The following is a 25,382-nucleotide window of genomic DNA, read 5'->3' as shown; positions in this document are numbered from 1 at the left end:
TTTACCTATCACCATAAGATAAATTATACTCAAAAGATAATAAAATCAGCAGAAAGTTAAAAAAATATAAAAGTCTCAAAATATACTCTTGTACAGGCCAAAAACTGCTTCCATCTCTGGGGCAAATTATTATTGCTGTTCTCTGCAGAGCTATCTTAATAGGAAGAGTTGTATTTTATATTAAATATATCAGTGGATTTATTAATTTTTGTGATGTTTTCCTTACTGTCCATGAAAAAACTTCCTGTTTCACAAGGAAATAATAGTTAATAAAGGGCTTTTCACAGGTAATTGAACTTGATCCTCATAACAATTCATTAAGTAGATGGGAAGCTAATATTATTATTATTCCTGTCTTAAATATGAAAACACTTGGGCTCTGAGATGGCAAGCCATTTGCCCAAGATAAGTAGCTGAGCCACAATTTGAATCCAGATGTCTGACTCCAAATCCCTTGCATCCTGTTTGAAATGAAATTTCAGGAGTCCATCTGGCTTGGTTTTAGACAATGCCTAGATCATCTTTTATTTTGATGACACTTATCAGACCCTGCTTGATAGGTATGTTATATATGAAAATATGATTAAATATGAAATGGAAACAATATTAGACACTATGTTCTAAAGTTTCCAGTTCTAAAATTCTGAAGTCATACTTTGCAGTTTAGGAAAATAAAAATATATTTTGGAATGACTGACAGATAGGCCAGAAGTGTAGGTGTGGCACTTGTGGTCTCTCGTAAGTCTTTGGTGTTGATTTTTCTGCATTTTAGTGCCCTTTTTGGTTTTCATTCCACAGCTTCTTGATCCTCCTGAATGTGGCAATGGCTTCATTGAAACTGGAGAGGAGTGTGACTGTGGGACCCCGGCAGTAAGTCTCTGGATGTTGGGATGGTTTCTTTAGGTTGTTCGGGGTTATTCCAGGCTCACACAGTGAAACATGAAGAGCAAGTGTTATGCCTAGAAATTTCATAAGATTTGTGGAAGAAAGATGCTTACTGTGAGGCTGTACATTTGTTTTAGAAAATATCCTGGTACTTTCAGGAAAATGACACCATTCTCTGACGTTTTGCAAATGTTTATATTCCTTAGGAATGTGTCCTTGAAGGAGCAGAGTGTTGTAAGAAATGCACCTTAACTCAAGACTCCCAGTGCAGTGATGGTCTTTGTTGTAAAAAGTGCAAGGTAAGTAAATGTTGATTAATAACCAGCTGAAAGAAAGGAGGATATATTTGATTAAATTGTTAAGGCTAGGTAAATATAACCAAATAACAATAGTAAGACCTAACATTTGTTGAGTGATTAGGTGCCAGGTGCTTTACAGGAGCCTCACAAACTTTGTCAAGGAGGAATTACTATTTTTATTCCCATCTAACAGATGAGAACACAGAGGCTTGTAGTGATTAAGTAGTTTTCCCTGGGTCTTATACCAAGGTAGGAGCTAGGTCCTGAATGTTTGTAATCCCCAGAGTTTGTCCTCTCTCTACTGCCTCTCTGAGGAGCATGCACTTTAAATGAAACCATTTAATGTGCTATCATATGTATGTAATAACAATAATAAAAATAAAATGTAATATAATTTAAATGAAACTATTTTTTGAATGATGTGTTTCCTTTATTGTAAAGCCAAGTGGATATTCAACAGATCCTTCCCTTCTTGGTGCTCAGCTTGGTATATCTCTTACATTAGCTGTTGAGGGAACAAAAGAAATCCCTTTAGACATTAAAACACCTTTCATGTGTTGTGCATGAGAGTTTAATGCATCGTTATACACCTTGTCTGTTTTCATCCTCCCAACAGTATCCTATACCTGCCCCCAAATATTTAAGCCTCTACATCAAGACTACAGTTACTTGGGGCTTACCTTGCTCAAAGAAATCTATCTTTTTTCTCTTTTCATATAAAATCTGGTACAATATTCTACATTATTTCTGAGGTTCAATATCTTCCTTTCCCTCAGGTCTGTACATTTTATGGAGGCAGAGCCAGGCACTTACACTTTAATTGGTACAGGTCTTCAGTAAATAATTGTTGAATGAATGAATAAATATGCATAGCACTCTCTTACTGATTATTTGCTGATTGACTAACTTTAATGAGTTAAGAGAGGGTGAAATATAAACCTATCATATTAAATACCCTATTGTGTGCCAGAAACTGTACTAAGCACTTTCAAATTATGTCATCCTATATCCAGGTTTCGTAACCCTGGCACTGTTGACATTTTTGGCCAGATAATTCTTTATTGTGAGGGTGTGTCTTACGTCTTGTAGGATATTTAGCAACATCCCCGACTTCTACCTACTAGTTGCCAGCAGCATCCCTCCAAGTCATGACACCACAATGTCTTCAGACATTGCCAGGTGTCCTCTTGTTGAGACTGCTGTCTTAGATAATGCTCATAGCTACACTTTTGGGATGGGCATTATTATCCAGATTTTTCCAATGAGCAATGCCAGTCTCAAGGAAGTGAAATAACCTGCATAGGGTCACTCAGCTAGTAAGGAATAAATGTGCAGTTACATCTCAGATTTGCTGGCAGCAATTTCTGTTGTTTCCACTTTACCACTGTGTCTCTGGCAGCGTTTTAAGAGAAGCAAAGCACAGGCAGAGGTCTCTGAAAGCACTCTCTGAAAAAGGAAGATTAAACCAAATGTTAAACAGACATTCTTTCATTTTGGCTACCTCAACTGTTTATTCTCTCAGTTTCTCCAGCTGCTTTCCAGGGATCCCCAATCATTTATTTTAATTCTCAGTGTTTTAAGTCTGCCAGTCCGTAAAATGCATTTAATTATGCCATTTTTTCTTGGATTTCTACAATTAGACTCTTTGTGATATAATCATTGAAAGGAACAAGTACAAAATAATAAAATTAAAATATACAATAAAATGGCAGGGTTAACTATCCCAGAATATAAGTTACAACTTTACCAGTCAAGTAAGATCTCTTCTGCCACTTTCTCTACCCCACACCCTGACTCTCATCCCTAAAGGAGTCAGGCAGAAGAGTGAATGGAAAGGAGGGAATGGAAGAACAAGTTGAGAAATCATATGTATTTCTGTTTTCTTCTGTATGTATTTATAATAATATATCTGTAAGCCAGAGTTGGCAAACACTTTCTGTAAAGGGCCAGATAGCAAATAGTTTAGGCTTTGTGGGTTATAAGGTCTCTGTTTCAGTTACTCAACTCTTTCTTTGAAAGCAGCCATTGAAAATATAGAAGTAAATGGGTGTGGCAGTGTTCCAATAAAACTTTATGTATAAAAACAGGTAGCCAACCAAAGTTTGTCCTCAAGCCATAATTTGGGGACTCATTGGTTATTTGCTTCTTAACTCTTTTTCTCCTTTTATTTGTATGTAAATTCCAAGAGGGCAGGGATTTGGGTTGATTTATTTACTGCTTTATCTCAGCACTTAGAACAGGTTCTCCTTTACTATGCTTTCTTTCAGAACTTTCCTGACAGTTCTTGAACACTTACACTCTCACATAAACTCTACCTTAAATCTGCTCATACTTCTACCTCAGAAGTTCTAGAATTGTAGCTTGCACCAATCCCAAGGAGGAAGAGAATGAGAGTATATGAAATTAACTTACCTTGCTTATTTCCTTATTTTTATGGCTTATGTACTCCCACTGAAATGTAAGTTCCTTGCCAGCAGGATTCTTGTGTTTTCTTCTCCACTGAGTCTCCAGTGGCTAGAGAGTCCCTAGCACATTTTAAGTGCCTAGCAAACACTTGGTGAATGAATGAACGAACACAAGTTTTGTTCTGATCTTCTGAAAAATATCTGTTGAACTCCTGATTGCAGTTGGCAGTGTGCTGCTCATGTTCTACGGACAGCAGGAAACTCAAATGCCTGGAGGGTCGTGAACAAGGGAGAGAAGATGCAAGTTGTATGTGATGGATGGGTGGGGAAGGGTCCCGAATACTGTGTATGTTTGTGTGAACAGAGATAAAAGAATGGGAGGATCCCTCCCCAAATAGTAATATTTTGGAGCAGGAAAGAGAGTGGGATTAAAGAGGGAAGGAGAAGGATGATGATTTTATAGATGTCTTTGTTTTGTTATAATGAATACTCTTGCAATTTACGAATCCAACAAGCATAAAATTTAGTTGTACAACCTTCACACTTACAAAAAATACTTGAGTTGAAAACAGACAAAAAAACTCTCATACACAAATACAAATAATAAAACATTAAAAAAGGAATAAAAGACCAAGCTATAGATCTGTATAAAAATTAAGTAGGAGAGAAGATGGTAAAGGAAAGCATGTGAGGAAACAGCTTTGCCAGAAAATCTAACTTTTACAATTCAGTCCAAAATGTAACTTCCAAATTCTTGGCTTATGAGGTAAAAAAGAAAAATATGATAAAGGTGCCAGTAAGAATGAAGGGTAAAGTGTAAATCCAAAAGCTATTTGGAAGGAAGAATTACTAGAACTTGGACTGACTGTCCTTCTGGTACAGATGTACCATCAAGCACATCCTATTTTAACAAGATCTTGTAAGGCTTATGTGTGATGACTATGCAAATTACTTTATATGTGAGAAACTCTTTCTGAGAACAATTAAGCTGACATTTCATGCAGTAACTGTGGTTTTCACAGATTTCCATCTTAAACTAGTTTAAGATATTCCTATCCAAAAAAATATTCATTTTTCTTTTTTTTAAGATGACACTGTGAGAGTTTTTTTCCTTTGACAGCTTTGCACATTGATTTTTGTTCATTTTAGTTTCAGCCTATGGGAACTGTATGCCGTGAAGCAGTAAATGATTGTGATATTCGTGAAACATGCTCAGGAAATTCAAGCCAGGTAATTTCCCCCGACGGGGGAAAAGTAGGAGTATGTTTAGTGTGCTGACCCCCAGGTGAAATGGAAATGGACCAGATACTCATGTTTCTCTTTCATGTCAACTCTCACTCTCCTTTTATTAATTTTTTTGAGAATTGAAGTTTCAGTAATCAAAGCTTGAGCAGATGTTCGGCGTGATTTTGTCTTAATGTTGAACTAACTTAAGACTGTATACATATGTGCCTTAACTATTTTGTTTTTGTTTAAAGTAGAGGGTAAAAGCCATTTGCTTTTTGTCTAGCTAGTGAAGGAGGAATCAAAAAGACTCTTTCTCTTCAGCTGGTTGAAACAGGAGTCAGCCAAGGCAGAGAGACCCACGGGGTATTGGGTTCTGAAAAGGGACCTGTCTTGACTCTTGTTTATCTGACACAGCTTGCCACTAATAGCTGCTCTTGAATTTAATATCATTTAGTTGTCAGTAGGGAAGATAGGGAAGTTGATAAACTTTGTCAGGGGTTCACAGATTTCAGTGTACATGTATATAGGCAGTCCTTACTTTGTGTATTAGTGCAGGACCACAAATGACCATGCAAGCTGAAACCACGTAAAGTTATTCTAGTAATCAATGGAAAAAGTTACAGTTGTTCTGCGATCGTTAAAAAATGTCAGATGATTAAAAACTCTCCTACTGTTGGTCTTAAACGAATAAGGAAACAAAAAAAATAAAGTAACATTTATTTAGCATGTTAAATTAAAACAGAAACACTGAAAATGATAGTATTTTATTTCTTTGTTAAAAAACTTACCAAGAGTAGTTAGCTGTGCTTGCCTTCTCCTGGTCATAAACCTTATGACACTTGGTGAGCATCTTTTCTATGCCTTGTTGAATTGCCACACTCCTTTCTAAGTTTGTATCAGCTTTTGACATTTTATCCTTTGTGCTTTCAATGTCCTGAAATATCTCCAAGAGATGTGAAGTTTTGAATGGGAAGTTTTTTGCTGAACAGCAGTATCAACATTCCATTCCCATAGTGATTTTTTTCTATTACACCATTTATATTTGACTTGAATTTCTCTTCCAATGTCATCACTTTTCATTTCTTTGGTGCACTTTCATCTTTGTTGGCCAGTTTCCTCTTTCAATTATTCGATTTTGTAAGATGTCACATGGTATCACCCAGAGAGAGAGAGGTAACAATCTACATTCTCTGTTGTCCATGCATGAACTGAACGAACAGATGCTCAGCGACCAATCACCAACAGACTTTGAAAGAAGTGACTAGATGGGTCATTGACTGTAATGGGCATCTCTTGTTTACCTAATGATCAGTGGACTGAAGTGCTAGTAGCAAAGTTTGTACTTCATGCAATTACTCACAGTTAATCTATTGTGGTAACTGAAATTGGAACTGTGTCCTTGGGGTACTGGTGTTGTTTAACAAAACCCATGGTGAGTGAAATTCATGCTCCAGTGTGAGTGAAATTCATGCAAAATGAAGACTGCCCACATCTTTTTTTCTCTAGAGAAGAGGGATTCAGTAGTAGTATATCTACTTTAACCATTAAAAATGCTTTATTTTAAAGGTAGTCATCCTAAGAGATTAAAGATCTTTTGTGTAAAAGTACTTTCCTTTCCTACTATCTAATTAGCATTATGTTTCTAAGCTAACACCTAGTGATGATGGAGATACAGTGAATGGGCTCTGGGAATGAAAGTATATTAGAGCAACTTCTTTGAAATGTGATTATGTGATAAGCAGGGATTTTAAAAGAATTCTAAATCCGAATATGATGTACGTACAAAGATGCTCTTGTTCCATTGGTTGTAACAGCATAAATTGGAGATAATTATAACTAAATATTTTAGTACATTGATTATATGGTTTGTTAGCTCAGGGCAATGTGTTACAGCTATAAAGATGATACCTGCAAAAAAGTTTATTATGACGTGAGGAAACTTGTTTGATGAAAGTAAAGGGCTGAAACAGAATATAAAACATTATCTATAACTTGATTACACTTATGTTTAAAAATATCACATTTTGTAGAAAATGGTAGAGGAAAAAAATGTACCAAAATATAAAAAATAGTTGTCTTTGGGTGGTAGGAAAATGAGAGACTTTTGTCTTTAATTTTTCCTACTTTTTCACATTTTCTAACTTTTCTCAAATGAGTATGTAATTACTATAATGCTAGAAAAGAGGTATAATAAATTTAAAAATTACACTCTCTTTCTATCCACATAAGAATGCTTTGCAGTCTTTTCTGCAATTGCTACAAGGAAAGAAAAGGGGGTGGGTGGGCTATAAAGCATGTCTTTTTCTATCATGTCCAGGGTGAACCTTTGCTTGAGAGTCATTTTAAGTGTAAGGGCGATGTTACTTCTCATGGTGAAAAAGAGGAAACCATACCTATTGCTCCATCTGTTGTCATCTTCCTTGCTTTTGTCTTGTGCTCTTGTTTTTCTTGCTCTGAGGAATAGTGTGTCTGTGTAAGTTAGCTGAGTCATTGCTGTCAGTTCTTTTTATTTGTAAATAAGGATTTACAAATCAACTACTTTTGCCTCTGGTAGATCCATATTTTTAGGGGAAAGTGCACCAATTGTTGCATTTCCTTTTGATTTCTCTTGATCTTGTTTGTTTTTATTTTCAGATGGTTTGGGAGACTATCCTATATTATCAGACTTTATTTTTAAAATGAAAATATTTATAAAGGGATTAGCTCATCTTGATATTTTGCTGTGCATTTGGTTCATACTTCTGTTTTCTTTTCCTAGTGTGCCCCCAATATTCATAAGATGGATGGTTATTCATGTGATGGTGTCCAGGTATGTTACTTCATCTTTACCTAAATGTTTCATGTGTACCAGCATGAAAGAAATACTGAAGTCTTATCAAAGTAGGAAGATCATATTAAATGTTTTGTAATCAACTCTGAAGATAAAAGGCCTTTATAATACTCATCTACTAGTTTTCCTAGTCATATTTACTTTTTCAGTTATCTGACAGAAGGGGACATTGTGTCTCTAATGGGTATGCTTTTCCATTTTAGGGAATTTGTTTTGGAGGAAGATGTAAAACCAGGGATAGACAATGCAAATACATCTGGGGGCAAAGTGAGTAAATAGTATGGCTTGATCCTTTTCAAAGTATGGTATCTGGCCCAAAGACATGTGAGCTGGAAATAATTTTTCAACTACTTTATGACTAGGGGATTTTCAAAGCCACTGCAGGTCTTAGCAGAGGCACTTTTGTGGAAATTAGAGAAAAGCACCTTCTTTGAGAAGATACAGCTCCAAACCTCTTGGCTAGCTGGCAGTGTCTTTGGACAGAAAGTATCTTTGCTGCCAGGCAGGTAAAGTCCACTCTAGTGCATGCAGCTTGGAGAATAGAGCAAACCTGGATTTTAACTCCTCTTATGCTGTCTTTAGTATCCTTAGGCAAAACCCATCAACCACATGGAATGGACATGGACCCTGGATAGGGCACCCTTGGATAAGAACTGTAGCATTTTAGCTAGAATTGCTTTTTCTTCCTTAACTCTTTCTTAAACTCCAGCTGGTTTTCCTTGTTATAGGTGAATTTCTGCTGAGGTATTTCTGCCATATCATAAAGATATTTTAATGTTATTTCTTTCAAAATTCATCAGATTTTCAGAGGGAAACATATGACATTTAAATCTAAAACATATTTAACTTGAATGTATATTTAAATGTGATATATTTTCCAGAAGTATTACTCGCCCTTTTGAAAGCAGTTTTTGTTTTAAACTCTTCCAAAAGATGATTTGTATTAGAAAGCAAGCTATAAATATAATGATAAACCTTAATTGTCACAAACAGTGGCTATAATCCTTTTGGGAGGGGAAGTGTATGCTCTCTTTGGAACAACTAGAGAAACATGGGGATGGGAGAAAAATTTAGTTAGGTAGGTGTATGCTCTGGACAAAGAAATATGGTTTTTGCTTCTTCCCCTTAAGAAAAATTAGTGGCTGACAGCAAGAAGTAGGAAAAGAAACTACCAATATAATTAGTTTAAAATATATCTATATATACATACCAACAATCATCTTTGATTAGTGCAAAAGTTGTTTTGATCTAACTCTTGGATAGCTCCATCTATCAACCTTGGCTTTAGCAAAAATAATCCTGACAAAGATGCTGACATGACTTAAAAATGTTATTTGACTTTCAGAGATTTAACTGGAATTCAAGTTTGTTTAAAAGTAGAGTAACATTTTTCGATAGCTGTTAAAATTAATAAACAAGGTGGAAATACTGCTGTTTCTTGAATCTTTAATTATAGTACATCACTCGTTTAATAAAATTGTCTTTATGATTCATAAAAGTTGCTGAGTGAGAAATTCGTGCTTTATATTTGGCACTGAGATTAAAGCATTGAGTATTTATTCAATGAAACATTTGGTAGCATCTTTCCCTAATTATTGGCCAAATTCTGAGGAGTGTTTTTCTTAGAACCTATAGCCTGAGTCCTATCAAAGATCTAAATAGATTTGTTTTCCAAGTTTCAGAGGAGCAGTTGTGAAAAAGGTACCTGAGTGATGGATGCTTTTGGTACAGAGAACTCTTGTGAACCATAGCTACAATTTTTGGAATTGATAACATTGTAGTGAAGGAGAGTCCTTCGTGGGTGTTTTCCTCTTACTGCAAACATGTTGAACAACTCATGTGGTGTATCTCTCACTGATAGAAAACTCTATTCTGCTTCAGAGGTGACAGCATCAGACAAATACTGCTATGAGAAACTGAATATTGAAGGCACCGAGAAGGGTAACTGTGGGAGAGACAAAGACACATGGATACAGTGCAACAAACGGTGAGATGGAGAAATAAGCTAGAGTTTGTTTTTTGTTTTTTGTTTTTTTTTTGTTACGCGGGCCTCTCACTGTTGTGGCCTCTCCCCTTGCGGAGCACAGGCTCCAGACGCACAGGCTCAGCGGCCATGGCTCGCGGGCCCAGCCGCTCCGTGGCATGTGGGATCTTCCCGACCGGGGCACGAACCCACGTCCCCTGCATCGGCAGGCAGACTCTCAACCACTGCGCCACCAGGGAAGCCCAATTAGCTAGAGTTTATACCTCAGTTGCAGGCACTACTTTTTGAGTGACCAGGACTTTCCTGTGTTCTGCATCCTGTAAAGCATTCTCTTCATCTCATCTCTTCCCACAGTTCCAGCATCGCCTTTGTAGAAAGCTCCCAAATCTTAACACGCGTTCTGACCTCTCCCCTAAGGCTCAGGCCATGCCTATAGCTGCCTCAGGACTTTCTCACCTAGAAGACACCTGTCAGCCTCTCAAAGGCCACAAAAATTAAAGCCAACAGAATATGTCCTTAGTGCTGGTAGATTGAATTAACTGGCTCTGACTTTTATAAAGGCCTCTTTTTGCCAAAGGTCTTAATATCTCACCATCCTTCTGTTTAGAAGCCTCAGGGTGATCCCTGATGCCACCTGCCCTCTGGCTCCTTGTCCAAATGCCAAATCATGTTCATTATTCTCTTTTACTCCTCTACCCTTTGTCTTTAGTTCATCCCTTCATTTCTACTTCTATTGTATTACCCCAACTAAGACCTATATCAACTCTTCAACTATTACAAAAGCCTGTTACTAGTTTTCTATGCCAGCAGTCTCTAGCATGCTCTCATCAGAATAATCTTTTCCTGAATCTTTTTGACCATGTCAAAAATTCTCTGTTCAAATTTCACTGGTTCCACATACCTAATTAATAGTAAGAATAATACCCAACGTCTGTTGAACGCACACTATGTGTTAAGCACTGTATTACACTTTACATAAGCTATATCATCTAATCTTTATGGCAGTTTGCCCTGTTTTATGGAGGAGAAAACTGAGACACAGTTAATTAATTTGACCAAGGCCATGTAACTAGGATATAACAGAAGCAGAATTAGAATTCCAGCAGTCTGATTTTAGAACTCCCTCTTAACCACTTTGCTGAATGTCATACTGTCTTGCTTAACAAACAAAACTGAACCTTAGCTTGGCTCTGTACCTCTTCCTCAATTTGGCCCCAACCTACATATTTGTCTGCTCTTCCAAAGTCTAGCAAACCTGGCCATTTCTAATACATTTTATTGTCCTACCTCCACGCCTGTGCTTGTGCTATTCATTCCTTAGGAAGCACCCTCTATACTCACTTCATTACCAGCCAAAAATTTAGCCATCCTCAAAGCCCCGCTTGGACAATGCTCTCTCTGTAAATTATTTCTGGATTTACTCTGGAAATAAATCCTCTCCCTATTCTCCACTGAACTCCCACAGCCCTTTGTACTATTTTTATGGCCCTTTTTGCCAACTCTATGTTTTATAATTGATTAATGTATATGATTCTCTTCTCATCCAGAGTGTAATTTCCTTGGGGATAAAAATCATGTCTAATTTTTTTATATATCCTAAAGTATTTAGTAAACTCCAACAAAAAAATGTTCAATGCATATCTCTTCTGTGTTAAGAAAGCATATTCATTTATGATAGATATAATAAAATGATATAACTTATAAAAAATATTTTTCAAGAATGAAATAATACATATTTTTCTATGTTGGTGATAGATACAAGTCTTAATTTTTCTCTTTTTCTATCTGATAAAGCCTAATATTTCCATATATAGTCTTGCTGGCCTGCTAATCACTCTTTGTAAGATATTTATTAGAACATGTGTTTATCATTATTATATTAACAATTAAAATGTGTTAAATATAGAGAATAAGTAAGATAGTATTTAGCACAAATGAAAATATTTTACAAGTTAAACTAGAATTGTATGTGATAGCTGGGGGAGTAGTGACATACATTGAAAAAGGGATCATGAGCCTATGTTGTTGAGAATCTACAAAGTATATGAAACGTATAAACTCTTCTTTAATTCTGGTGCCACAGGTTGAAGAAAGCACTGTATTCTAAAAGAATACTCATCCAAAGATCATTCATTCACTTGTCAAATATTTTTATAAATGTTTTAGTATATCCAGTGATGTGTTATGGGGAAAGAGATTTGGATATAAAAAAAGTCTATTTCATGGGTAATTTCCTTTAGATAAATACTAAATGGACAATAAAGGAAAGGCTAGAACACAGTTGGGATTTTGGTGCACCAACAAGAGTTTCAGAGAAGACACTTTTTAAAGCAGGGGTAAACTAATTTGAGCTCATTTTATTTTGCTTATAATTTGAGGAAATAGTATAGTTGATAAAAAAACAAATGCTAAAATTAGATAAGGTTATTGTTCTAACTTTACAGGATTTGTTATGTCTTTGGAGAAAGAAGTAAAGTAAATACTTCATACTTTTTTGACACAGGGATGTGCTTTGTGGTTACCTTTTGTGTACGAACATTGGTAATATCCCGAGGCTTGGAGAACTCGATGGTGAAATCACATCTACTTTAGTTGTACAGCAGGCAAGAACATTAAACTGCAGGTAATGATCTAACCATTCTATGAGAACATTAGTCATCTTATTTCCCAGGAATGTAGCTTAGGATTACTTCTGTTTTCAGTCCATGTGTATGTTAGTAAGATGAAATGGACTCTAGTCCATAGAGGTGATTAAGGAAATCCTGACAGAAAAGATATGAAAAGAAGAGAATTAGTTGACTGCGGAATGTTATATGGCTAGAGTTATGTTTAATTGGTCAGTAAAATCTTTCAGGGTTTAGTTTGCATTTCATTCTTACTAAGGGAAATGAAAGAGGATTTCTGGGTAAAATCAGTAGATTAAATATATGCATCTTCTTTTGCTCCCTTCTGAAATCCCACTAAAATGACACCAAATGGATCTTTTTTAGAATTCATTTATCCACAGGGAAGCAGAGAAAGGGAGTGGAAACAACAGCAACATAATTTTGGAACGTGGAGAGCAAATAGATGTGTGGTAGATGATTATCAAAACTAAGAAAGACAAATATACGATATTGCTTATATGTGGAATCTAAAAAAAGGGTACAAATGAACTTATTTGCAAAACAGAAGTAGAGTCACAGATGTAGAAAACAAACTTATGGTTACCAGGGGGTAAGAGGGAGAGGAGGGATAAATTGGGAGACTGGGGTTGACATATACATGCTACTATATATAAAAAACAAAGAACTAATAAGAACCTACTATATAGCACAGAGAACTCTACTCAATACTCTGTAATGACCCATATGGGAAAAGAATCTAAAAAAGAGTGGATATATGTATATGTATAACTGATTCACTTTGCTGTACACTAACACAACATTGTAAATCAACTGTACACCAATAAAAATTAAAAATAAAATAAAATAGATAAACAACAACAACAAACAAACAAACAAAAACTAAGAAAGCTGAAGTCCTAAGTCAGTAATGGGGAAAACCAAGAAATAACCCAATTCATACTGTCAGTCCCGAAAGGCTCAAAAATGGGCAGTGTCATCTACTTCTGGAAGAGGGAGTAAACGAGTTGGAGATTGGGAAAGGAGCTAAAATGAAGAAGATAGGTGAAGTCTGTTAGAGAAGCTGCTAGATCCACAGATTGCTTCCCTGACTCAGCTAAACTGGGGATTGCTCACCCTCCCATGAAAGATTTGAGCTTTACAGTCTGCAAAAAATAAAACAGAAGGTTTCCAAACTGAAGGACAGCAGGAAATATCAATATCAGATTTGTATAGAAGTGGTCCAGCCTCATTGGTATTCAGTCAGAAAGTCCTAGAATTTCTAATTATCTGTCTGGTTCCCCAACTCAAATATGAGCAGATTATCAGATTTGTGAAGAAACACTCTAACATGAAAAAAGAGAGAGAGAGGGAGAGAGAGAAACAAACAACAGAAAATACAGCAACCAGCTATCAACATTTATGAGAGATAAGACATTTCTATCATGAAACAAGAATAGAGTGCTATTTTTAAAAATGAGGAACATTAAGAAAAGAAAAGAAAGGCTGTTGGAAATTAAAAACACGATGACAGAAATTAAACTCAATAGTTGAAATTATCTCCCAGAAAATAGGGCAAAGAGGCAAAGAAAGGGAACATAGAGCAAAGCTCCCCATTTTGGAATGGAAATAAAGAACAGAGAAAACAGCAGGGAGGAAATTAGCAATGAGTACCTCCAAGAGCATTATCTAGAACTGCTGGACTTGAATTTCCATATTGCCAGGCTCACCAAGTGCAAGGTGCAATGAGCGAAATTAGAGACACATCAAAACTTATCGTTAGGAAATTTCAGAAACTTAGGACAAAGAAAAAGATCCCAACTGTTTCCAGAGAGGAAAGAAAGAAAGGATCAGGCATTAGAATGGTTTAGGGTGTATCAACAAGAGCCCTGGGATCCAGAAGACAATGGAGAAAATGATTTCCAAACTAGAATTCTGTACCCAGGCAAAATATGAATCAAGTGTGAGGGTAGAAAATAAAGTCACATTTAAATACACAAGTTTCCCCCGAGTTTACTCCCCTGTGTCCTTTCTCAGGAAGCTATTAGAAATTGTGCTGCACCAAAATGAAGAAGTAAACTAAGAAAGAAACACAGGGGGTTTAGGAAACAAGATACCATGCTCTAGAGATATGGCAATCCTCCAATGAATCGTGAGGGGAAATCCAAGATGTCCATCTCTGAACCATTTACAGGAGCCAACCAAATCAGATAGGAGCAGAGGAAACTTCAGGTGGAAACTCCAGGAGAGATTATTTCAGGAAGGTGAACTGATGTTCAGGCACATCTTAAGTGGAGATTTTAACAGCAGAATTGGACTAATTTTGAGGTAGTGATACTTCAACAAACAAATAAGAGACTTGCCAACCTGAGGGAAAACAAAAAGTTGTACAAGGAAAAGAAAGGGGTTTAATTATGGCGTACTATATCACTCAACTAAATAACATTTACATAATAATAATAATGCACAATTTGTTATTGATTTAACTATCGATCAACAAAATATGTGATGGAAGGAAGGGGAGAGAAGAATTCTCAGATTCCATAGAGGGAAGTCAATTGATAATACTTAAAATGGAAAAATTAAAAATAGTGATACAAACTCATTATTTAAAGATATGTACATAAAAAACAAATGAGTCAATTAAGAGTAGAAACTGGTTTCCTTCAGGGAGGGATATACGGAGCAGTCGGGGGCAGTGGATTGCTTTATTGCATTTTAAAAACCAATTTGTCTCTTAAAACTATGTGCATGCATAATTTTGCTAAAAATAAACAAAAAGAATGGAGATTTTTATAGTAGCACTGACATGGTACCATATGCATAAACTGATTATGAATATACATTTTCAGTTCCCATCCTGTTTATTAATTTATTTATTTTTATCCTGTTTATTTTTTATTCCTGCATAATATGTGGGCTTGCTACTTTAAATAGCTGTTGCAGTAGTATAGTCTTCTCAAATATACAGTTGATCCTTGAACAACACTGGTTTGAACTATGAGGGTCCACTTTTATGTGGATTGTTTTCAATAAATATGTGCTACAGCACTACACAACTCCCCATTGGTTGAATCTGTGGACGTGGAACTTGGATTTCCGACTGTGGGGAAGGGTGGCACTCCGAACCCCCACGTTGTTCAAAGGTCAGCTGTAATTTGTTAATAGAACAATCTTTTTTGGGAAATGTAAACCCAAACCAAAAATTCTCATCCTTGTTTGAAATATATTTGACATCTTGAAACCTACTTGTTTATCAAGTCAAATGCTAGTAATAATGGCTAACTTGACTTGTACATGATAGCCAAGGCAAAATGATAAAGCCATTTCAATTCAGGCCCTTGTTATAATAATTATGTTTAAATCTTAAGTTATATCAATATCTCTGAAAGGAATTAGATCAAAAGATTCAATTGCTGTCTCCATTTAAAGGTTGAAAATGTTTATGCTACTGTTTTTTTATTAGATAATAAAGAGAAAATAGAGAAAGTGATATTGCCTACTTTTAAGTTTTTAAGCATGTTCTCAAGATGAATGTGAATTCACGGAATCCCATTTTCTTTTTGCTCTCAATTTATTTTTAGTGGTGGGCATGTTAAGCTTGACGAAGATATAGACCTTGGCTATGTGGAAGATGGGACACCTTGTGGTCCCCAAATGATGTGCTTAGAACACAGGTGTCTTCCTGTGGCTTCCTTCAACTTTAGTACTTGTTTAAGCACTAAAGAAGGCACTGTTTGTTCAGGAAATGGAGTAAGTATTCAGTACCTCACCATGGGGAACTGTTCAGTCCTTTTATATCACAGAAACAGACAAGACCCTAAACTGCTTATTTCTGTAATAATCGAAAACATGCTTGTCCATGTTTCTCTAGCTGGTATGTAAACCATCATGTGGTCATAGTCATTTGAATATTTCTGCCGTGTAATCTATGAAAGCGTGGGAATAAGAAAAAATTTAATGTTCCTAACCAAATTCTTCTGTCTTCCTCTCTTATTAGGTTAAATTGATCTTTAATATAATACTAGTTTTCTACAAGTGACTTAGGAGACAAATTTTAACAAACTATAATGGAATAAAAAAGGGAGTGCAAAGCAGGGGCAATGGCCACAATATTTAACAACTGGTATGATCCAGGCACTGACCCGTTAGAACAGACCGTAAATAACTGCCTTGGCCACAACAGTAGGTACCAGCTGAGGATAACTGCTAGAAATAGAAGCAGAATAATTAAGGAAATGTTTCTCAGAAATAAAAGGAAAGAATGGTGGTATTTAAAAGACCAAATTCTGTATGTTAAGTCATATATCTGATAATGTAGGTCCTATATAAGTAAGTTTATAGGTTAAATAAACATGCTCTGTTAGTGATTCCAGTTTTGACATTTTCAGTTAGGAATTCGTACACTAAAGAAAACTTCTTGTTCTTTTTCTTTTGGCATGGCTATGATTTGATTTTTTTTCTCCTTCTGGATTCTTTGCTTAAACTGGTTATTCTATCCAGCTGAGGTAAAAGACCCCTGTCCTGGAATTGTAAGCCTTCAATCCTGGTCATTCCATGTATATCCCTAAGGGATATGCCAAGAATTTCCTTAGGGAGGTAGTAGTAATTGTTACTTTTTGCCAAAGGATAGGGATTCTGATGGCACAGGAGAATAGAGAAGACATATAGTAAGTGGTTCTGCTCCTATAAAGAGATCTGCTAAGTCTTCTTTCCTTAATAATTAAGAGGATGCTAGGGAGAGATGCTTTTTGGGGGGATGGGAGAAAAGAATAATGGAATTCTTTCTTGATCATTATGCTAATGAATAACTGTATCTTATTCATCTAGAAGTCCTGAGTGTGAAACACAGTTGTGTCAATTAACTGTTTGTTTAAGGAATGAGTAAATGAGTGATAGACACAAGTAAATCAGGTGGCAAATAGCATCCAATAATTTTTAATAATTATGCATAATTATTATAAAAGTTATATTCTATGTATTTTTAATATAACTCTGTATATGTGACAGAAATTAAAATGAGAAATAGAGTAGATATTCTCTATATAGTATACATCATGTAGGTTAAGAGTATGGGCTTGGAATCAGTCTGAGTTTGAATCCCAGCTCTACTCCTTACTAACTGGGTGACTAAGGCAAACTACTTAGCCTCTCTGTGACTCACTTTCTTCCTCTGTGAAATGGGAATAATAATATTGCCTAGTTTACAGGATTGTTGTGAAGAATCAATGAATTAACACCTGTAACTTATACATAATACTTAAAACAATTCTTGTGACATAGTGAGTGTTCGATAACGTTAGCTATGACTGGGTTTATTATGATCATCGTACATCGGTATCACTGTTCTTGTCACTATGTCACTGGTGCTGTTGTATGATATGGAAACATACTTGGAGAAACCAGTTGGCCTGGTTATGGTCTGTTGAAAAGATAGTGGTGAAGTGGGGTCTCAAACCCAGGCCTTTTTTTTTCTTCCTGCATGTTTGTTAATCTGCAGAAATTTGCTAATCTGAATTATTTGAAATCTGCACTTTGTTAATCATATTTTATAGTTACATTTAGATCTGCATGTATGTTGTCTTCTGGCAAATTCAAGCAGACAAAAGACAAACCTATCCAGTCAAAATCTGTCTCCTGAAGCGCTTCTCTGATCTTAACCCTAACTGAATTCTCTCCTACTTCCCACTCCTTTCAAAGTTGCTTGGAATCATAGGATCTTAGGTATAGATTCTGTTTCCTGGATATATAAATGAGGACATTATTGTCTGATAATTTTTAAAAATTTGGTGCCATTTTATGTGAATTTTTTTCCTAGGCTCTGTTTGAGGGAATTCTCAGTTTCCATGACCCTGAGGTAGCTAATCTCTGGAGCTTGGGTTGAGGTGCCCAGGTTGCGGTTTTGTGAAGCTTTCTTCTCAGACCACTGCAAAGCCTCAGGCCTCCCCTCTTCTTTGTCAGATTTCTCTTCATCTCATCTGCTTCCTAAAAGATGAATAAAATTTTGGTATAAAGATCCTTTCTTTAGAAGAAAGAAAACTTTAGGGACTTCCCAGGTGGTGCAGTGGTTAAGAATACGCCTGCTGGTTCAGGGGACACAGGTTCAAGCCCTGGTCCAGGAAAATCCCACATGCCGTGGAGCAACTAAGCCCATGCACCACAACTGCTGAGCCCACACGCTGCAACTACTGAAGCCCATGCTCCTAGAGCCTGTGCTCCGCAACAAGAGAAGCCACCGCAATGAGACACCTGCACACCGCAACAAGGAGCAGCCTCCGCTCGCCGCAACTAGAGAGAAGCCCACACGCGGCAACAAAGGCCCAACGCAGCCAAAAATTAATAAATAAATAAATTTATTTTAAAACAAGAAGAAGAAGAAAGAAACCTTTGTATTGGATAATTGCCAAATGATTATAATTCTGCTTAGTTTTTTAAATCTCCCTAATAAAATTTGAGTGAATGAAATTCAAACCAATCATTTCATTGATTTTTGTTTTAGACATATAAGTTCATTCCTCTGTTAAAATTCACTGTTCCCTCTGGGTCAGCTGTTGATCTCTAGAAAATATTTTTTTAAGTACTTGAGTAAGATATAAAGTAGTAGTAGGAAGAAAATACCAATAAATTTTCAGGCCCATCAAATTCTAGGCATATAATAATTAGAAATTAATGTTTATTTTTCATGCCTCTGCACCAGAGACTTGGCATTGACTCTAGATTGATTTTGGATTTCAGGTTTGCAGTAATGAGCTGAAGTGTGTGTGTAACAGACACTGGATAGGTGAGGACTGCAGCACTTACTTCCCTTACAATGATGATGCAAAGGCTGGCATTACTCTGTCTGGCAATGGTAGGTACTTAATTTGGTCCCGTTATGTGGTCTTTATGCACAAGGAAGGAGAAAACTGCCCTTCTGAAAGTGTCATTTCGATTATTTTTATATAACTCAAATATAAGTTAAATCCACATAATAATGAATTACAATATATACTTGGGGCCCATATTATGAAACTGATTGTTTCCATTAGCTTGTAATGATATGAAATATTGAATATAATTTAGTCTACTGATTTAGCTGGATCTTGTCCTATATCAGACGGAGATTTTCCAAGTATTGTACTCATTTGGCGCTGACAACAAACCCTACCATTTCTTTTCAATGAAGAAAGTAGTCAAAATTCTTAAGTGTCTGATTTTATATTTTATATATTTTATATGTTTATCTATTGGGACTGAATAAATGAGGAAAAATTGGAATAGATTTTAAAATATTTTGTTGACTTTAATATTCTTTCTTAAAGAACCTCATCTATATTCAACTCCAGTTCTGTAGCCTGAACTGTAGGTAATTCTAGAAGTAGTAACCTTGGCTAAGGTGCCTGGAAGGGGTTCGACATGTATAACAAACAGTGGGTGCAGTTCTAAAAGCTAGAGTGGCCCAAATGGAGAAGTAGAAATTAAATGCAGATAGATACCTTGGAGATGAATGTCCCCTTTTAAACTATTTTTATCATTTTGTTATTGAGTATTCTGCATAAAATAATGCTGAAATCCTGACGTCCATTTACCTCCAAAGAATGAGAAAATTATTATTTTCATTCTAATCATCCATACAAGTTAAACATCTTAGCCAATGTGACTTTAATAATGAAACTCACAGAATGATTAGGGTTTTGGCATCCTCAGTCTTAGCAATAGTAGTGTGGTTCCAGCAGTTAATACAGAGATGAAGCTATTCACGTCCGTGGATTTAATTAACTCGTCAAAAGTCATACAATTGCTTAGAAGTAATCAGGACTAGCTTTCAGGTTTATTGATCCCTGTTAAATCCCTGGAAGGAAAGGAAGGGTAGACAGATAGGCTAGGTCTTAGAGTAGGAAAATCCCAATGTCCCGGGGTGCATCTGTACCCACCCATCCCACAGAAGACCTGGGCAGAGTGGAGTTGGCCAGTCTCCTAGATGCCCGAGCCATGCTATCCCCCATGACTACTGAGGGCTCCCAGATAGAGAGGCTGCCATTTCTGTCATGGGGAATTGGAATATGCTCCAGTCACCCATGATTACTGACCTTTGAAGTCCAGAAGGACTCCTCAGGAGTGCAGCAGACAAGGAGATAGCTGAGCTGCTCTGGGTGAGAGCCCTGCAATTTAACATGGGGTATAAGTCATTATCAGCAAAACCGGTCTCCTGGTATCAGAGCCAGGCCTTTTCTGCTCTTGGGTTCTCACTTGCACTTGTTGTCCAGGCCTTTGACTCACTGGGCCGCTCTCACTGCTGTGATCCCTTAAGGATTGCAGCGCAGGCTGCCTGACAGTGGATGCTGCCAGACACAACAGTGCCATTGCCCAGTCCTGAGCTCCAGCCCTGCCCTGGCCTCAGGTCAGTCTGGTGTAGCCTCGCTCTCACACCTCACCAGCACCAACCTCCAGCTCACCAGACTCTATTTTACCTTTGGTTTTTCCTTCTCTAGGATGCCACAGCCATTACTGTCAAGACTGGGAACTACAGTCTTCTATCATCTACACCACCTGAGCCCTGATTCTGTTCATCTGTAGTCATGTTTTCCCCCTTTAGAAGCTTATATTTACATAGACAAAGTATCACACAAAATAAGGACCTTACACTGGTTGTCAAAGTGGTGTGATAGGAACAATAACATTTCTAGAATTTCTGAGAAAGAGATCAGGGTAAAAAAGAACATGGATTTCTAAATATTTCTCCCCAGAGGATGCTATGCTATATGGTGATACAGCAGTATCACCCCTCCTTTCTTCCCCTTAACTTTACTCTTCTTTCTTTTAGTTCAATGACCTTATTATATTTTCCAGAAAAATACATGGAAAATAAAACTGTGCAAAATGCACTTGGGCAAGAATTAGCAGGGAACATACAGAAATAACTATTTATTTTAAAAAAACAATTGATATGGATTGCTAAGTTATGGTCGATTTTTCTTCCCTTGAAAAATACCTACTTTTAATTTCAAGGTATATATGAATACCAGATCATTGTCATACACCTGAAAGTAATATAATGTTATGTGCCAATTATATCTGAATAAATAAACAAAATTTGAAAAAAAAAGTTCTCTAAAATTAAAACTGTATAAAGAAAAAAATACCCACTTTTTAAAACAAATAATGTTATTAGTGTGATGATTACATATCTGGAGAATAAAGTTCCTGAAAGAATTTTATATCAAAATTTCAATTATATACACTGATCTTCATTGTTTCTTTTTCCCCCCAGGTGTTGCTGGTACCAATATCATAATAGGCATAATTGCTGGCACCATTTTAGTGCTGGCCCTCATATTAGGAATAACTGCATGGGGCTATAAGTAAGTGAAATGGCTCAGTATGTTACTGTCAAACTATACTTTAAAATATTTATCTAAATGAATTAAACATCTGGAAAGTTTTGTATCATTGGATAAATATACCTGCAGTGAAAATAAGTCTGGCTCAGTATTCAATCAATGATTATTCTTGGCATGATTAGAGGTAATAATAATTTATCATTTTTTAGATCTTGAGATAACTCCCTTCTATTCTAAAACTACTGAGTATTTCTTAAAATCATTGCATGGGGCTTCCCTGGTGGCGCAGTGGTTGAGAGTCCGCCTGCCGATGCAGGGGACACGGGTTCGTGCCTCGGTCCGGGAAGATTCCACATGCCGCAAAGCGGCTAGGCCCGTGAGCCATGGCCACTGAGCCTGCGCGTCTGGAGCCTGTGCTCCGCAACGGGAGAGGCCACAACAGTGAGAGGCCCGCATACCGCAAAAAAAAAAAAAAAAAAAAAAAAGAAGAACCATTGCATGAAGTAAAATCAATCTAAATCGTGTCTCATACAAAGGCAGTGTTGGTTTGCTATTTAGCGATGCAGGTTCTCTTGACTTAAACCCATTCCCCCAAATCTAGGCAAGATAGTGAATTAGAGAGCGTAGCGCTTTAATGACAAAGGTCATATCAACAAGAACAACGGCAGGATCTGCTCCTGAGTGCTTTCACTGTGGCCATGCATCCTGCGAAGAGCAAAACCTCTCCATAACCAGTATGAAGGAGGCATTGTTATTTGTTACCTATTGTTTTTGTGTGTAGAAAAAACTCTTCAGAGACGTAATTTGTTAAAATTGAAATTCAACTATAAGTTACAACTTTTAGAAACCTAATTCTTAAGCTTCAAAGTTCAACTTACAATTTTTTGGTTCTATTTATAAACTTGAAAAAGTTACACATTTTATAACTTTTGAATATTGGATCCCCTTAGCTAGGCATTTAGCTAAGTAAATGACTTCACACATTCCAAACTTATTTGTATACTTAATATGTTCATTTCCCTTTTTAAGTACTTCAGTCTTATGATGTGAAAAATTTCCTTAGTATTCAAATAACTTATTTATGTTTAATAAAGTAAAACTTAAATGTGACGAACCTTAAGTTTTTAAAATATTTCAAGTTAAAATCATAGTCCTACTGATCTCTGAAATGTTGTGTCAGGTCCCCAGGCTTGGGGTGTTTCTCCATTTGGAAAGAAGTCCTGCAAATTTTGCTAGACTTTCTACGTATTAGCCCATTTTATAGTTTTTTTTTTAAATTCATAGATCAAATTTGGCTTACTAAAAGACTTGGGAATTAGACTTTTTTAGACTTTAAAATTACCCCAAACCTTTCAATAAACTAGGCATTATATAATCATTTGTTGCTGTTGTTGTTATTATTATTATTCCCTGACATGGTTTTAAGCCAACTGAATTAACAGAAACCTCCTTAAAAGTGTTTATGGCTCTTGCTTGTTGTGAGATCAAAACCCTGAAAGTTTCTTTGGCTGAAAGGAGAGGGCAATTAGTTGACTGCCAGGCTAAACTTTGTATGTTATAAGTATTAAAATGCAGAAAGACATTTGTGCAAGGTTGTATTAACGAATAGCACAGACAGCAGGGTAAAGTTTAGCGTAATGTAGTTAACGTGGCATAGCATAGTGAAGGAGAGCACAGCATAGTGGTAATGCTTTGCCCTAATTAAATGGGTACCTAGCTCTGTACCAGCTCATAGATATTCAGTACCCATGTGTGTTTTTAATGTGCAGTTCGTTAGGCACATTGCATACTTATATTTTCACAGGCTGATTTCAGCATAGCATTTGGAGTATAAAATTACATGTCTGAAAGAAAGTCTTTTCTGTATATATATTGTTTGAGCTCTTCTCACACCTCAGGTGAATTAGCCCCATCTTGGAGTCACACTATTGCCTTGACTTCCCTGATGCAAGACTTACTGCCATCACAACCTTCTGTTTTGAAGTAGTTCAGCGGTTTCATTTGGTCATGTGAGAGGGAAAGCAAAATTGTTCTGTGGTGTGTGATTTTCTGCCATCTACTGATGCAAATTGATATTTCATGTTTACAATTTTGGAAAAAATTACCCTTTCAGAAATATGAAACCTAAACATCTACTCCTACTGCTAATGAAATTACCTGTGTCTGTTTGTTTTAATGATTAGAATGAAAAGTACTTCTTTCTGTATATCATTTCTTAGTTTTATGATATTTAAGTGGTTTCACTTTTTTCATTTCTGAATGTATGTACTTTGCAGATTATTAAGGAAAAAGACAAATCTTGTTCATACCACAGTATTCTCTTCATAAATAATTTGAACCTGACTGATGAAAGTTTTAATGTTACTAAATTTATTCAAATATGTGTAAAAATAGAATAAGGATGTAGAAATTTTAATACAGGAATTAAATTCATGAATATGTTGTTTCACGTATTCTATTTCAAATTCCAAAATGAATTTAGAACCTGAGAACTCATTTTTGCATTAATCCTTCCAATTAAACTTTCTACCTCCAAGCCTTGGGGGAGTGGCAGGAATAGGAAATGAGGAATACTCATTTGGAACTGGTGGACCACTCAGGTAATCAGATTGAGAGAGTAAAAAGTAAAACATGTTGAACAGAAAGATTTTGGCTTATTTTTCTCTTCTATCTTATGGTTTCAGGAATGAAAAATATTAAGTATCAAATTGGCACTTTTACTCTCATGAACTCATTATTAAATGAGATAGTGCATGGAATAGATTGGCAGGTGAAAGTGCTACAAACGAAATCCATATGGAAACATTAGCCTTGATCTTGGAGGAAGGAGCCTACTGCTTAGTTGCTTGACCTTCCAACACGTCTTCAAAATATTAACACCTAATTAGGTCATGATAGAAAGTTTTAAATGGACTCTTTTGATTTAAAAGTTAAAAATCATTGGCGCCTCACTACCACACTCTCTAGAACACATTTTTGTTTCAGAATGGTTTATTCTGAAACTAATGCAATTTTATTTTAGGAGATGGCCAAATAAAAAACAGAGACTTTGAACAAAGTGTTTCCAATGTAGCTTTCAGTGAAGCTTCAATGAATAAGTAGTGATGACTTGGGAGGTCCATAACAGCTGTGAATTCTATTATTTTTCTTGTGTATGATAAATTAATTACCTGTTTAGCTGTTATGATAACTAATTTATCATACACAAAATGTTCTTGTGTCCAGCTACGTTTTTCTATTTGAAATTCTTAGGAAGAGCTTAGTTTGGGGTATGTATTCCCAAAAGAATGATTGTAATTTTTATTTGTATGAAAACATAGTTAATATATATAAGTAACTTGACTAATTTCCTTATTTAAATCAAAGTACATGTCTGAAAACCTGTATTTGAAATAGGGTTGACTTTAGGGCATTACTAAATGTTTAATATACAATTGACATTGAGGAAACAATTACTTTTTAATAACTGAAGCTTTATGCTTTTAAACAATGGTTACTTGAAGATATTGTCACTAACCCTTTGGTGTCACTTCCTTGAAAGATGAAGTGAAATTTGTGTGTGTGTGTGTATGTGTGTGTGAGAGAGAGGGAGACTGTGTTTTTATTCCCCATTTTAATTCTGCAATTAGAAATTCTAGTGGAGACCTTTCAACGAATGCTAGAGCTCTTAGGTTTTCTGGTCTCTCTTAATGTACTTTTGTAGGTAACTAATTCTTTCTCTCTCTCTCTCTCTCTCTCTCTCTCTCTTCTTGTCCATAAAAAGAAACTATCGAGAACAGAGGTATGTGATGAGAATAATCTGAACATAGAACTGAAAACTGAAAGGTTT

At 36.1% G+C, this 25,382-nt stretch overlaps 1 protein-coding gene across 12 annotated transcripts in view; it reads left to right on the top strand.

Moving 5' to 3' along the window:
* The window catches only part of ADAM22 (ADAM metallopeptidase domain 22), a 244,763-nt gene that overhangs the window by 188,141 nt on the left and 31,240 nt on the right, over positions 1–25,382 (top strand). For 7 of the 12 annotated variants that reach the window (XM_082631936.1, XM_082631931.1, XM_082631934.1 and 4 more), the window contains exons 16-26: positions 799–870; positions 1,092–1,184; positions 4,739–4,819; positions 7,575–7,625; positions 7,850–7,913; positions 9,528–9,633; positions 12,134–12,253; positions 15,818–15,986; positions 18,969–19,083; positions 21,484–21,574; positions 25,317–25,334. In XM_082631936.1, coding sequence (XP_082488062.1) covers positions 799–870; positions 1,092–1,184; positions 4,739–4,819; positions 7,575–7,625; positions 7,850–7,913; positions 9,528–9,633; positions 12,134–12,253; positions 15,818–15,986; positions 18,969–19,083; positions 21,484–21,574; positions 25,317–25,334 — 980 coding nt within the window. Of the gene's footprint in view, positions 1–798; positions 871–1,091; positions 1,185–4,738; positions 4,820–7,574; positions 7,626–7,849; positions 7,914–9,527; positions 9,634–12,133; positions 12,254–15,817; positions 15,987–18,194; positions 18,298–18,325; positions 18,665–18,968; positions 19,084–21,483; positions 21,575–25,316; positions 25,335–25,382 lie in introns of those variants that run through there. The other 5 variants (XM_082631935.1, XM_082631938.1, XM_082631941.1 and 2 more) reach the window with 3 other exon arrangements.

Source organism: Mesoplodon mirus (assembly GCF_964341445.2).
Source record: "Mesoplodon mirus genome assembly, chromosome: 9".
NCBI classification, from domain to species: domain Eukaryota; kingdom Metazoa; phylum Chordata; class Mammalia; order Artiodactyla; family Ziphiidae; genus Mesoplodon; species Mesoplodon mirus.
This window is presented reverse-complemented; position numbering and strand designations above follow the sequence as displayed.